At 46.0% G+C, this 15805-nt stretch overlaps 1 protein-coding gene across 2 annotated transcripts in view; it reads right to left on the reverse strand.

Annotated features, from left to right (window-relative positions):
- Positions 1 to 13968, reverse strand: part of LOC144129435 (uncharacterized) — a 72759-nt gene extending 58791 nt beyond the window's left edge. The window contains exons 1-3 of one of the 2 annotated variants that reach the window (XM_077663605.1): positions 13764 to 13968; positions 12339 to 12490; positions 3163 to 3322 (exon numbers count right to left, since the gene is read on the reverse strand). In XM_077663605.1, the coding sequence (XP_077519731.1) occupies positions 3163 to 3322; positions 12339 to 12482 (304 nt within the window). In that variant the 5' untranslated portion in view covers positions 12483 to 12490; positions 13764 to 13968. Of the gene's footprint in view, positions 1 to 3162; positions 3323 to 12338; positions 12491 to 13552; positions 13680 to 13763 lie in introns of those variants that run through there. The other variant, XM_077663606.1, reaches the window with a different exon arrangement.
- Between the last annotated feature and the right edge of the window lie 1837 nt (positions 13969 to 15805).

Genomic DNA, 15805 nt, shown 5'->3' on the forward strand with positions numbered 1-15805 from the left:
CACCCGTCGTAGCGCTGCGCTATTACTTGTCGCCAACTAGGAGCGGAGAAGCACCTGATGCAGCGCTCCGCCTACTAATTCCGTCTGGCGAACAGGCTGAAAAAGTGCAGAACTACTCTCCGAGCATCAACAAAAATGTTTCTAACCACAAGCAACGCGCACGCCTTGAAATATTTGCATACACCAGTTGGTTTTGAAGGCAGCGTCGCTTGGCGCAGTGTAGGTGTGCTGCGTTTTGCCTACACCCCGCATCACTGCCGACCGCAGCGCCACCTTTGTTTACAAACATGACGCTTGTCTATAGTCCTTTAAAGCATAATTAAACTGTAAACACATTAAATAATGGTTAACATCTTGCTGTTGGCTTCTCAGGCTATTGCTTGTAGCTGTTATGCACAAAAAATTCAGTAAAAAAAGCATTAATATTTTATCAGTGATTGTCAAGTACTCATCCAATCAACAATACAATGAACCCCTATAAATACCATGATGCACGTTATTAGCAACAACATAAAAGGCCGAACTTTTCTATTTTACTCATACAAGTAACACACTGCTTTTTGTGATGGTTAACTTTTCTATTTTACTCATACAAGTAACACACTGCTTTTTGCGATAGTTTACCGAAAGGCATTGTCCAGCATTTGCAGGTTTTGCAGCTGTTTTGTTCACATATGAAAGCTTTCGGAATGGCAGGTAGCTCTACTCAATGCAAAAGTCGCTCACTATTCCATGCCTGATTTGACCTTGGTTTAATCTTGAGAAGCATAGCATAGCAACAGATTAACAGACTGATTTTGGCCAATTTGGACCAAAATCGATATCCAAACATAACTGACCGCGCCCGACACGATGGTGATCTCCAAATTTGGCCTGGGTCATTTGCAAAAATTTGGTCCAGGACACCCCCGAAATTTGACCTTGGCCAATTTGGACCAAAAGCGATATCCAACCATAATTGACCGTGCTTGACACGATGGAGATCTCCAAATCTGGCCTGGGCCATTGCCAAAATGGTATCGCTCAATCTCTGGGTATAACTGTTAAGGTTAAACCCTGCACAACTTGCTGATGATGTCTGCAAAGCTTGTATTTATTTCAGCGAATAGTATGCGGCCGGATACCTTTCTTCAGCACTGATAAGGTGCATTTGCATCAAAAATAGCACAATAGCACAATGCACAACTAAACCAACAGAGCCACTGTGTGCATCAGAACCAACACTGTCTTGACGAGGCCCATCAGGTGGAACCTCCGTCTCCAGGAATTTGATTACACCATTGCGAATAAATCTGGATGCAAGCACGAAGATGTCGACGTGCTCTCTCACGCACCGGTTGGCATGATGATGGCATGGAGGACGACAGTCGTTTCCCTGGAATGGTTAGCGATTCCGACGTAATGGTGAGGCAGCAAGCTGACATCAACTTATGATCTGTCATTGACCATTTGGAGGGCCGCACTGCTACCGTACTGCGAGAGTTTTCCTGGAACTTTTCCTCCTTCTGCCTGCACAATGGCATCCTGTTCAAGAAACACTCGAGCCACAGTGACGGCGCCTACCTCCTCATTGTGCCGTTGGACGTCCGTGCCGACATCCTTTTTGCCTCTCATGACAAGCCCACCTCTGGTCACTTGGGATTCACACGCACCCTCGCTCGAGTGCACCATGCCTATTATTGGCCAAAACTTGCTGCCACCACCCGCCGCTATGTCCAAGGCTGCCATGCATGCCAGCGCATGGCAGCCTGCAGCGCATGCATGCATGCCACTCAAGCCCACGGGTTTGCTCCAACCAGTCGCACCGCCTCGCACACCCTTTGACCAAGGGAAACAGTGACCCAGCACCTCCACCAAATGAGATGTGGGGTTCAGTCCCATGGCTTTCTTGCTGAAATGCTGAGCCATAAGCTCTGGTTGATCTTCTTAGGCGTTGCCCGAGCTTCTACTTGTCTTCGTTGTCTTCTGACTGAGGTCACGTTCTCTGACACCGGTCTAGTGCATTACAAAATAAAATAAATATTGCCGTGACTGGGTGCTGAATCCACGGCAACATGAACAGATCAGCTACGCTGGCCACTGCATGAGAGCACTATGCTATCGCTGCAGCCAATCACGCCTCGTGTTAAACTGCAACTCTCTCGTGTTGTGCATCATCGCGTTCATGAACTAATACTACTATCGAACTAGTATCGTAGCCAGACATGCCGACGAACCAGCAAAACAACACCATGAGCGAACCAAGCTTAAACACATGCTTTCGCGCACCTCCTCGGTGTAACTACTTTGAAGTCCTACCACTCTTTCTTTTTTCTTTTAAGATGCAAATTCCTAGTACAGACACTGCTGTCTGCTGTCACAAAGTGACAGCGGTTCTAGAGGAAGTCTGAGCAGAAAGACATTTCATAGGCACGGTTGTACTGAGCGCCTCAAAGTGCCTTCGAAGAACTGGAGCAGCCATATTTCTGGCGCGCCATCCAAATCATTGAGGTACATGCGATGTCCACTTAATGCGCAGAGACGTGAGTGCAAGCACGCCTCATCTAAGGCAGCCTCTTCGATGCCAAAAATATGGTACGGCTGCGTACTGTCTCAGAACTAATTCTCGCAGAATGAAAACGGGCGCTTTTATAACGGGTGGGGAAAAGAACTGTAATTTTTGAAAGCCAGAGTAGCAGACGTATTTATTATGCAAATTCATCACCTATGCAAGATTTTCGGCTATACAACACCTGGATTTCTACGATGGTTTTGCGCGGTCCCCTGAAAATCGTGCGATCGAGGTTCAACTGTAGCCTAAAACAGTACTACACATAAATGAATGAGGACAGCATCAGGCTTGATCACCTCGAATAGGTACAAGCTAAGATCTTGCAGAGGCTGTAGTGCAAAATTTCGCATAGCAATAATTTGTTTATTTTTCTCTTCCAAAGAAAAACGAAGTGTCAGTGTCCTAGCCCTTCAAAGTGTCATCACAGTTCAGTACGATAAGAAAAAGAAACATGTGGGATAACATTGTGCACACATACAATGTTATTGCCAAAATACAGGGTAAACGAATTAAATAAATGCACTGTCAAAAATACTGGACCTTAGAGTGTATGCTGTCATAGGCATAGCAGAGCTTTCTACTGAAGTTGTCAATAAACTATGTACCCGTACCTTTGGCAGGTGCATTCTGGTAGCCAGGCTTCCATTTCCTCCAGTCCTGGTAAAGCTTGGCACATGTGTGCACCTTGACGGTGTGCTCATTGTAAGGCCACTCTGGTGGCTCCAGTGGCGCTGGCTGCTTCTTCAGTGCAGCTGTGCCCGGCTCGAGAACCTGCAGAGCACACAAATTCTGATGCAGTCTTCAAAGTTTAAAACTACTTACGGATGTAATGAACAAGTTTTAATGCACAATATGGTCTACAAGGACAGTGATTTGGTTTGAAAGACTGTATGCAATCTTTCTCCTTGTTTGTACTGTTAAAGCCGTTCCATCTTCAGGAAGCAAAGTTATCCTTAGATCTCTGCCGTCATTTACTCCACCCGGCACCGTGCTGCTCCTCACCTGCTTCCTCAATATCTGGTCCCCGCTGCGTTTCCTTCACGCTTGTTGGAGCTAAAGAAACAATGGAAGGCAGTTTGTTTATCGGATAAAGTATATGCAGAGAGCTTGGTGCGGGTAACTGCAGTATATGCTTGAAATGAAATGAACAAATTTTATTCTCCTAGTAAAATAATGTGCATAATATATGCAAAAGGTCACAAATTAATTGTATGGGACTGTCATTTTGCAAATTTTTATTATGCTCAAAGAAACAATACGGTGTGTGCAGTGAATCTGAAATTTATTTAATAAATTGGTGAATAATGAACTTCTGTTCAATGCAGTAGGGTAGCTGAGAAGTCAGCTCAGCTTTGAAGCTGAATGGGTTTTGAGTGTGTGCTAGGGCGGGCATGTGGATGCTGTGGTGGAATGAGGGTTAGGAAACCTGTAGGAATTGCAGGCAGCAAAATTATTGTAGCACTGCATCGCTACCAACTCGGTTGGCATTATATTGCTGTACAGTGAACAGAGCAAGCATCAATTCCCTATGCTTATCTGCTAATTACCTCTAGCATTTCAAGGCGAAAGCCTTTAATGGCTCTTACTCGTGCGTCCGGAGTAACGCTGTCTTCCACAAATAACGCGGCAACTAATCAGGATAGCAGAAAACGAATGGTAGCATCAGACAGAGGGGACAAAATGTAACCGCCCCGCCAAGTTTGATGACTGTAGAGTGACAATCAACTAATTATAGCCAATTATAGCGGAAAAAAAAGAAAACCACCAAATGCGTCAATATAGAGATGGGAGAGGGTGACGTCACACCCGAGATCGTCATGGTAACGGCACGCACTGGTGGAGTCACCTGCACGCTACCACCACAGAAGCCAGAGAAGAAGAAGGCCAGAGAGGCAGACTGCAAGCGCCAACAACGTCGTCTAGATCGAAAGTGTGGCAAGGTAGAGGCCTTTGGGAGTGCCACTGGTATGGGAACCTCAGAAGCTAGAATCGCAGTCAGCAAAACCAAAGGCTTTTGCCTTGCCGCACTTTAGATTGGCAAAGTGCTTCTATAATTTTTTTAGACAACTGGTTTACTGCCTTAAAGTAAATATCTGTCCATAGACCTGCCTCCAGTTAACTTTGCCTGCCTCCCGCTAGATTTGCACAGTTAGGCCAAATGCGAATTCGGTGCACTAGCAGTTCGGTTTTCACTGCGGTTCCGGTGTTCAGATGCAGAGTTCACGGATGGCAGCTGTTCGGATTGAATAATGATCCGCTCAGAAGCCTCTTCTCACAGTTGCCAACAAAACTGCTTGCCTGAAGTTCGCTGTCGATCACCGTAGCTGGAGAGCGGAGGACTGGAAATATGTAATCTTCTCTGACGAATCTACTTTCTCGACTCGCTGGGACCAACAGAAAAGAGTATGGCGCATGCAGAACACACGCTTCTGTCCTCGGAACATCAAGGAGGTGGCCGCACGTCGACGCACGTCAGTAAATGTATGGGTGGCTATTTCGTGTGATGGCCTAAGTCCCATTGTAAGAATCTATGGGAGATTTGCGAGTGCTGCGTATTGCACACTGCTGGAACACGAGATGATCCCCTTTGCATTGAATGGTCCACACACGGGTGGGTATTATCTATTCCAACATGACTTGTCTCCCGTTCACACAGCAAAGGTGGTGCCATGTCTCTTAGACCAACTAGGGGTAAGGAGCCTGGAGTGGTGTGCAAAGAGTGCGGACATGTATATCATAGAACATGTTTGGGCACGTATGAAGGCTAAGCTTTCAAGGCTCTCCTTGGACTTGGCGACCGCCGATAAACTGTGCGAAGCTATACAACACGAGTGGCAACATCTTCAAGATGACACAGCCGTCATCTAGGCTCTCTACGGATCTTTTCCAGAAAGAATGGAGGCCGTCATTCAAGCCGGCGGAGCCATGACCCGTTATTTAACTCACCAAACGTGCAAGAAAAGCTCAAGCTAATAATAATATTACTCTATTAAGAAATAAGATCAAGCAAGCTAAGGACTCTTTCTTTAATGTTACGCTTTGGCGTTTTCTCAGTGAAGCAGCGGAAAAGTTCTGGCGATACATTAATGGTAATAAACAACACAATGTGTCATTAATAGTTAATGGTTCTCCTGTCACAGGGTCAAAAGATATTGCTGGTGTGTTTAATGAGTATTTTAAATTAGTGTATACCAATAAAAACTCGACTTTTCCTTCTAAGCCAGGACGGCTACACTTCTTTAATGCCAGATGTTACTATCTCCCGCGAAGGTATTTTGAATCTTCTTTTGAAGCTTGACGTTAAAAAGTCTAGTGGGCCTGATAACATCCCTTCAGCTTTTCTCCGCCGCTACACGGAATGGTTATCACATTACCTGGAAGTTATTTTCAATGCCTGTTTGTCTCAGTGCGCAGTCGCATCAGAATGAAAAACCTCTCGTGTCGTACCTGTTTTTAATGGCAATGACCCATCTTGCGTATCTAATTATCGCCCAATACCTTTGGTCTCAACCAGCTGCAAAATGTTTGAGCATGTGATCTGCCGAGCTTTGACGGAATTTTTGGAATTGAGCCATTTCTTGTGTGATCAGCAACATGGATCTAGGTGTGGCTTATCCCTCTCACAACTGATAACCACTTGCCATGATTTTTTTATTGCAGTTAACAACCAACAAATCGACCCTGTTTTTCTTGACTTTGCCAAAGCCTTTGATAAGTGCCACACACTAATCTGATAGGAAAGCTTCACACTGCCGGAATCAATCCTAACATTATTGACCTGATTAGAGCCTACTTAGAAGACAGATTTCAATATGTTCATGTTGGCGATGAGTACTCTGATGCACTTCCGGTTTCATCTGGCGTTCCACAAGGATCAGTTCTGGGGACTATCCTATTTTTAATCTATGTAAATTACATAATTAATGTGGTTGATTCCGAAGTTAAAGTTAAACTATTTGCTGATGACTGCGTTTTATACCCCTTAGTTAACTCCACAGCTGACCAAATTAAGCTTAACAGTAACCTGCAGAAGATCTCAAACTGGTGCAAGCAATGGGGTATGTTTCTTAACGTTAATAAGTGTTTGGTACTTAGAATTTGTAAAAAGAAAACTGTTCTGACTCATCCATATTGTATAGCTGGCATACCACTTCCAGAAGCCTCGTCTGTAAAATACCTTGGAATTCAGATAACTAATCGCCTAAACTGGGATGCCCACATCGATATTACTTGCGCGAAAGCTCTCAAGACTCTATGATGTTTGAGGCGTAAACTGCCGAAGGCCCCAAAACACGTGAAACTGGCAGCGTCTAAGGCTTTGGTGTGGCCTCGTCTGGAATATGCCTGTTGTTTATGGGACCCATTTACAGCCAAGAATATTTCCAAATTAGAACGAGTGCAAAGCATCGCAGCCCGCTTCATTTGCAAAAGATACAAACGAACAGACAGTGTAACAGCTGCGATCAATTCTATTGGCCAAGAATCTCTCCAGACAAGGCACACTGAAGCTAGGTTGAAATTTCTGTACCTAATATATAATAACCTGATTAAAATAAACACTCATGATTATATTACTCCCGTTTCACGAGCAAGTACGCGTTATAAGCATGGAAAAATACTACAAGAATTTCGTGCATATTCTAATACAGTTAAACACTCATTTTTTGTCAAATCGATTACAGAGTGGAATGAATTGCCGAAGTGTGCAGTGCATAGCCCGAATGTACAAATGTTTGCTGATAATTTGAGAGCCTTTTGTATGTGAAACCCTTGCTTTTGCTACTTTTTTTCGCATCATCTGTTTGCTTTTGCATGATGCTCGTCTATTTCTTATTTACTTTTTACTTGTATCTGTGCTCACCCCTGCTTGGAGTCAAGCGACTCCGCAGTATTAAATAAATAAATATATTGGGGTACATTTTGTGTGCACTCAAATTTTGTTACCATTTGGCAAGCATCCATTTTCAACCCACTGCTGCAGGTAACTTTTCTCCGTTCACAAAAACCAGGATGCAGCAAAACACGTATCAGAAAACAATGTTGCTTTTTCTTGGGAGTGAACGCTATTACAGGCGCTACAGTATCGGGGCAGTATCACTGCCATACGTCCTGCGCATATCATAGAAATAGAGAGAGCGAGAAGCATTTTGCGCAGAACTGCAGGTGACACATTGCCACGCTCTGTGTGCCATGATCGTCTTATCATCGCTAGCAGCCACTGACACGCAATCAGCTGCCGTTTCGCAGCAACATTAGCGAGGCTGGAGTGCAGCAGTTAGCGGAACCGCGGCGCCCTTTCCACTTTGTTTTGAACAGCGGCAGCTGCATTTCGCTGCCAGTAGGTTTCGAGGCTATCGGGCACGTGCTCCTGTGTTCCTGCTCATATTGCACAGAATAGTACATCTGCCGAATTTTTATACTGTGCAGCAATACATTCCGTTAACTCCTGTATTTGGAACCAGTTTATGAATATATACTCTGCTGGCTCCATTATAAACAAACATAAGCAGCATTAGCTGTATACTAGAAGTAGAAAGGAAAAAATACTGTGCTTCGTTCGTAGGTACAGGGGTGGCCAAAATTTCCCAGGCCACTCTGACCAAGCCAGGAGCGGCTGCTCTCCGCTCTCGCGGCGCTGCCATTGCTCGCGGGGCTCGGCACACGCCAGCTGTGAGGGTATGCGCTGAGAGAGCATACGTTCCTCTCCCTTTTGCACTCCCTGATAACAAAGCATGAGAAAAGCTAGTGCGGGGTTCGCCTTCACTCTTCCCATTACGTTGCGGCGCTTCGCGTGGCATACCAGAGGAGAGTTTGGCACCAAGTGACGTGCCAAGCTAGCGGCCGTATCCAGTTAGACTCCATGTGCTTCCCGTACTTTTCGGCTTCCTGTCACCTTCACATGAGCTGTGTTGCGGCTCTCTCAGCCATCTGTGTAGCTTCCCACGTGCTATATTGGTGCGAGAGCACTCATACGCTCCCTCCGCGACACCGACCAAGAAACTCCTCCAATCTTGTTTGTACGGATACCAAGGCTACGCCATATTGAGCTAAAAAAAAAAAGCACAATCCATAGTTACCTTCCAAGTTTGACCCGGCCAGGCCCGAATCGATTGTGCCAAACACGTTGGTGACCTCCAATTTGACCCGGGTCATTTCTAAATTTCTAAACTTGGCCCGGATCAACCCCGAAATTTGACCAAAATCGACGTTCAACCAAATTGACCGCGCCAAATATGATGGTGATGTCAAAAATTGCCCTGGTCATTTTCCAAAATTTGGCCCAGGCCAGCCTTGAAATTTGGTGGCCAATTTGCACCAGAATCAATGTCCAACCATAATTGACCCTGCCCGGCACGATGGTGACCTCCAAATTCGGCCCAGGTAATGTCCGAAAATTGGCCCGGGCCCCCCTCCAAAATTTGACCTTTGCCAATTCGCACCAAAATTGATGTCCAACCGTAATTGACCGCACCCAGCACGATGGTGACCTCCAAATTTGGCCCGGGCCACCCCTGAAATTTGATCTTGGCCAACTGCACCAAAACCGGTGTCCAACCATAATTGACCGCGCCCAGCATGATGCTGCTCTTCAAAATTCGCCAAGGTCATACAAGAAATTTGGCCCGGGCCACCCCTGAAATTCGACCTGTGCCAGTCTGCACCAAAACCGATGTCCAACGATTACTTGACCATGCCCGACACAATAGTAGCCTCGAATTTGGCCTGGGTCATTTCCAAAATTTGGCCCAAGCCAACCCTGAAATTTCAACTTGGCCAATTTTCAAATTTTCACCAAAATCGCTGTACAACCATAATTGGCCATGCTGGACACGATGGTGACCTCCAAATTTGGCCCGGGTAATTGTAATTTATCGATTTCCAAAATTTGGCAGGGGCCACCTCCGAATTTTTACCTTGGCTAATCTCCACCAAAAACGTAATTGACCGTGCCCGGCACGATGGCAACCTCCAAATTTGGCCTGGCTCATTTCCAAAATGTGGCCCAGGTCACCGTTTAAATTTTACGTTGACCAATTTGCACCGAAATCGATGTTCAACCATAATCGGAAGCGCTCAGCACGATGGTGTTTTTTCAGATTTGACCCGGGTCATCCCCGAAATTTTACCTCGGCCACTTAGTGCGAAAATCAACTCCGACCATAATTTACAGTGCCCGGCACGATGGCGACCTTCAAATTTGGCCTGGGTCATTTTCAGTTTGACTTTGGCAGAATTGTACCAAGAAAAAACCAGCGCTTTCGCAATATAATCGGTTTAACCAATATAGAACCTTGACAATTTTTACTGCAGCTTTGTTTTATTTCCTGCAAATTTGCTACATAATGACATGGTCAGAGCTGAGAGTTTGCTTGTGCTGCTGAAGAGTTCTTGCTCGCAGCGATCTTTCCAGCTGGCTGTCCTGAGCCGTGTGTTAATGAGCACGGGTTTGGAGGCCATTAGAAAACAATGCTCGTGAAATCGCTTGTGTGCTGGAGAAGCTGGCTCGTGTTGTGGATGCTTTTGCGAATTTTTTCGTGGGCTCCTGAGCAGCATGCTCGATCTATTAAAGCTATGTTTACACCGCCCCCGCTGGTTCATCTGGGCTCGCGAGGCCATCATGCCAGAAAACAAAAGCCCAACATATACCAGTTTTGCGACACGCAGTCATGTAGCCAATTAAGGTGTTGGCGCTTTGCGTGATGCTCTTGAAACTGTTCCATCAATTTCAGTTTGCGCGCTTGTTGTGTGAAGCCCACACAGGTCCATTGTTCGCAGGGGAAGGAAATAGTTGGTGTGCTGTGACTAGCTGCTTCTGCCCAGTCGCAAAGGAGATTTTCTCATCATGCCAGAGCAGTTTCTTTTGTCTTGCTTGAAAGAGCATCATTATTTTACTGCTGGATTGGTACAGCTTGTTGCAAAGATGTCACCATTCTTGGCCCAGGTGAAAATATTTTAGCTGGTCAAACTGGTTAAGGAAGTTTTTTTCATCTGTTGTCAACTGGCTTCAGCTGGAATCAACTGTTTGATCACTAGGGATATTTTCATCTGAGCCGGTTATTAATTAATAATTACTCACTTCCTTCACTGCTGTCCTCCTTACGTCCACCAACCACCGATTGCTGTCAGTGCCCTTTTGTACCCGCAGAAACACCCCAATCTCTTGCTCAGCTGGTTCATGATCAGAACTTCGCGTCTTGAACGCACAGCATGACAACCCTGTTGTGCTCGCATATTTTTTACTTGCCGCAGTATAAGCGCAAGACACCGGGGGTACTTTGTGTTGAGAGTGGAGCGTCTTAGCACTCTCATACTGTAAATACGCTAACTAGCACAGCGAAACAGTGGCAATGGCCAGCCGTTATCATATTGGCCTGCCACGCGGCTGTGCCAAAGCAGTCTAAAAGATCTGCAGGCGCACAAAATATACACATTTCTTATGAGGAAGTACGGCAGTGCATGATTGTCGGTGGTGTGCATTTTCCTGTCATCTCAGGCGAGCGACAACACTTCCTCTGAAAGCATGGGTCCATCTTAAATTTCTTCTGTGAAAAAAAATAACTCCGGATTCAACCACCTAAGCCACGCAATGATGTCAAAACAATTGTCCACCCAATTTCTCTTGCAATGAATTCGGTTTCGCGCTATGCTTTTAGTCTGCTATGGCGGCAGCACTGGAGTGATCCTGCAGTACTCTCACCACCACTCACTTGGTAGTGTTGGCTGCTAAGCGATCACGGCAGCTCCTAGCGAATGCCCGTTGCCTATGCAAACACACCCATTACCTTTAGGGGCAAGTGTAAGGGAAGAGTATAACTTAACTACATAAGTGCAAACAATCTTGACAAAATTAATACTCTTGTCACATGGGCACTTTCAAAGGCTGTTAAGTCAAGAGCCTTTGGCATTTTCAATTGCTATCAGACTCGAAAGAGTAGTGCCGCTGCTACACGGAAAACTTGATCACCCTCATGAGATGCCAGCACTTCACACTCAGGTGTTATGATGCCACTGTCGCCGACAATAATTTTGCAGGCATGCAAGCAATCAGCCTACCTGTTTAGCCTGAAAAGTTTAAAAACAAAATGCTTATTCGTTACAGTAAAATGAACCAATCTTGAAATTCATTTCGTTGTTTTGGACAAGCTGTATAGCATTCATGTTCTTCTGAGGAAGCTGACGTCGGTTGTTTTTGTACCGCTGGCAACAATAGTATTATGCTCACTGCGATGCTTTCTAGCCCAGCCTGTTAAATTTCCTGCAAAACAAGTTGTGCATTTTGAGTGCTCCATGTGCACGCTGCCGAGATCACAACAGAGCTGCACCTGATATGGGCCACCTTGCAGCAGCGCTCGATTGACCCCTTTGAGTCGACAGACCTGCGATATGGCTTTGTGACGGGAGGACTGTACAAGAAAGTCAAAGTGGAGCGTTCAGATGGAAAAAGGATGCTGAACCTCTGTGCTAGCCAGATGGTTTATACATTAGAAAATAATATGCTCTAAAATAATAATACGACACCTGGAGATAGTATTTCCCTATATCAGAAATGACCATTTGGGGCAATTCAGAAGCAACCACAAGGAAGCCTGGTGTTTGACTCCAGTCATATATGCTGGATGAGCACATAGTTTAGCAAGGCTCTGCAATGGTGAGAATGACCATAGGATAGAATTCCTGCATGTGCTCTACGAAGGCATATAAATACTAATCACATCTAACCTGGCCACACAAGCTTCAGTAGTTACCATCAATGCTTGTTAAAGGAATGAAGATGCAGAAAACATACCTGTGTGGCAACAGCTTCAATCTGCCCCTGTGACCGCGAAGTGAGTAGCCCATGGCACAGGAGAACATTCTGTGGGAGTTTGCTCACTGCACAGATGTTCTTGCAAGCCCTCAGGCTGAGTGCACTCTTGATTGTGCCCTGCATTTTGTTTCCTGATATAAAAAAAGAAAGTCGACAGGTTCAGTCATTTTTAACTACCACACTATAGCTACCCAAAAGGAAGAATGCACAGACAGAATATGCAGGCCTGCTTCACACAAATGAGGTCTGTCAATGCTATTCTTTGAAATCCTAGAATGTGGATTCATCAAACAAACTTTTCCGGCAGTAACAGATTTTCATATGTGTAGTGTTATGTCTAAACTAGGAAACAAACTGGCTCAGCGCGAAATTCAGGTGATTAAGATTTTTTCGTTACATTAATCAAATCGTGCTATCATGCGAATGCAAATGCTTCCATAGAAAAACGGCACTAAACCTTAACAAAGCGCAAGATCATAACTTTAGAAGCTAGAGCTAGGTGATTAAAAACAACCATGCACACAAGCACGAAGCAGAAATTTAAACAATATGCGCTGTACCGCGACTCATTTCATTTTCTTTGCCGAAACTGTCCGCAAAAACTGAAACAAGATCATTAACACAAACACAGCAACCACATGCCCGCGTATATACACGCGTGAAGCACATGTGAAGCCGCGGCTTGCTGTGAATCGAATGATTTAATTAAGCCGTTTCTTTTGCCGAGGCTACGAAAAACGGAGGCAAGAACAATTCAGCATTTGCGAAAAGACAGAAATGACGTAAATCTTGCCGCCAGACAAGAGCCAGATACACAAAACGTTCTCTTACGTAAGAAGGACACGGTATTGTTTCACACACGAGCGTTGGCCAATCATGCAAGTGCATGAAGCGACGGCACAGAAATGGACCGGTCTTATAAGCATAATGAACCGCTTTTGAATCATCCGCCCCGATCACTGCCGTAATCGCGCCCATCAGTTCTCGTTTCGCGACCGGTACGAACTGCTCTAGAACACCGGCGACAGCGCCTGAGAGAGGCTACCGCTAGCCGCTCTCCTTTCCACCGCTGACAGCGTAGAACGTAATTTACTCCTATGGCTGTCAAACGACTCAATTTCCGTGCGCGCTGCAAAACAAGTAAGAATTGGCCTCATTAGACGACCCAAAACGTCGGGTTTTCGGATACTGACGGATATGTCAGCGGACGCCGGAAAAGCGCGCTGCCAGTCGGCTCGTTCCAACCCTTTCTTCCCCGGCATGGTAGGCCGACGCAACAAGCGTGCCGCCTTAACTGACATCTTGCCGGCTCGACAGCCACAGCAGGCCACAGCTAGCATCGAGAGTGGGAGAGAGAGAGAGAGAGATCAAGCCGCTGACAAAGGGCTGACAGGTAGTACTCACAAGTGCGGAGGAGAGACGGCGAAGGTTAGTGCACAAGGCAAGATAGGAACGGAGCAACGGGCAGAGCCGGCCTCGTCTAAGGCACCATAGCAACGCATACGCCGAGATGAGCCGGCGATGGGGAGCTGCTACCGCGAGTTGAATGAACGAGGCAGGAGCAGCGGCCACGCGAGGGTTACGTCACGATCATGCGATGCGTCTTACCACCAAGGACACCGTCGAGAGGTGGCGCGACGTGCCGTTGCTGAAATATGGCGGCCTTTCCGAAACTCAAATTTGGGGCAGAGAGAGCTGCGCCGCACGGTTTTGTCCTCCAAAGCTTAGCAAAGAGCCTTCAAAGCTGGCGCTTAGGAACCGCAAGGAGCTGAGACGAATCAATGCAGCGCTAGAACGCGCGCCAATCTCAACAACTTGTTTGGACGCGGTCCGGTTGTTTTGGTTGCGGGCTGCCGGCGGCGGACGAAAAGTCGAATACCGAGAAAAACCGGAATTGAGGCCACGAGCGTGCGATGAACCGCACATCCGCAAGAAGGGGCCTGGTTAATGGACTTTAATGTCGTTTACCTCTCGCGGCCTCCTCGGTTGCATTCAAACACATCAAAAGGATTCGGAGTAGAATGCAGACTGGGGCGCCGTAAGCGCGGAGAGTGACGTGTTAGTGCTGGTCTAACTGGCTCATTCCAGCGTTGCGCACTCGCATGGAAAACAGCCTGAAGTAGGCGAGAAAGAAAGCAAACAGGTATGCGTACATTCTGCCTTTTAGAGGTGGTGCGGTAATTCGAGTTGAAGGTGAAAGGAATGTAGGATAGTGTTTGGTAGAAACCTCTTTTATCACCATACCGAAGTCCTCGCCGCGCACACACGTACAAAAAATGCAGCAGCCCTAGTCGTACAAAGCGTTAATTTTAAATGTGGCGAATGGACTTGGGTTAGCACCGTCTTGTACTTTCGATCCGGATGGCAAACTTTATATCGGGACAATAAGGTAAAGACTGTGCACTGGTGTATGTCGACAATAGCCTCCTATCCACCTAAAGAACTGGAAAAATAATTTCAGTGGAAGCGGCGTTTATAAATAAATGATTCTCATCTCTTAAGAGATACTGGTCCCCAGGAGGGGAAAATCCGTATATCAAGAAGCTCATATGTCAGCACTGGCAAGTCACTAGCCGCTTTCCTGCTTTTTGCGTGGCCGATACGTCAACGATTTCTTCCAATTAACCGTGTCCTGTACCAGCTGCGACTACCTTATCCCCACGAACTTCCTAACCTCATCCACCCACCTAACATTCTGTTGCCCTCTGCTGTGCTTCCCCACTGTTTGAATATCCAGTCCATTACCCTTAGCGACCATCGGTTGTCTTGCCCTCGCATATACATGCCCTGCTCATGTCCACTTATTCTTCTTGAAATCGACTAGAATATCATTAACTCGCATTTGTTGCCTCCCCAACTCTGCTCTCTTCGTGTCTCTTAACGTACACCAAACATATTCCTTTCTATGGCTCGCTGCGTTGTCCTCAATTTAAGTTCAATCCTTTTCGTTAGCCTCCAAGTTTTTTCCCTTTAGGTGAGTACCGGTAAGATACAGCTGTTATACACTCTCCTCTTGAGGGATACTGGCAACGTGTCATTCATGACCTGAGAGTACCTGCCAAATGCACTGCATCCCCTTCTTATCCTCCCGATTAATATCTTACTCCGCTGGTCTAGATATTCGGTCATTACATATCTCCTAAGTAGATGTAACCTCTTACCAATTCTGCCAGACACGCATCGTTGGGCGGTGTTAAGGGACTGGCCCCGTTTATTGCGATGATGTTCAAAATATACAGAAGCACTGATTACGACTTTTGTGCTGAATGTCTGAGCGAAAGAAGCGTGCTCGTTCTTATCGACAGGCTGACGTCACATCTTTCCTTTTTTCTTTCAAGCTAAGTACATTCATAGGAACTCTAACACAGCTCAGTTATAATTGATTCCAAGTCGTTTCGGTGTCTTGATGCGACCCTAGCGTGTGGCTCTGATGCCCAGTAGCTTCG

The sequence above is a fragment of the Amblyomma americanum genome, chromosome 4 (genome assembly GCF_052857255.1).
Source record: "Amblyomma americanum isolate KBUSLIRL-KWMA chromosome 4, ASM5285725v1, whole genome shotgun sequence".
NCBI classification, from domain to species: Eukaryota; Metazoa; Arthropoda; class Arachnida; order Ixodida; family Ixodidae; genus Amblyomma; species Amblyomma americanum.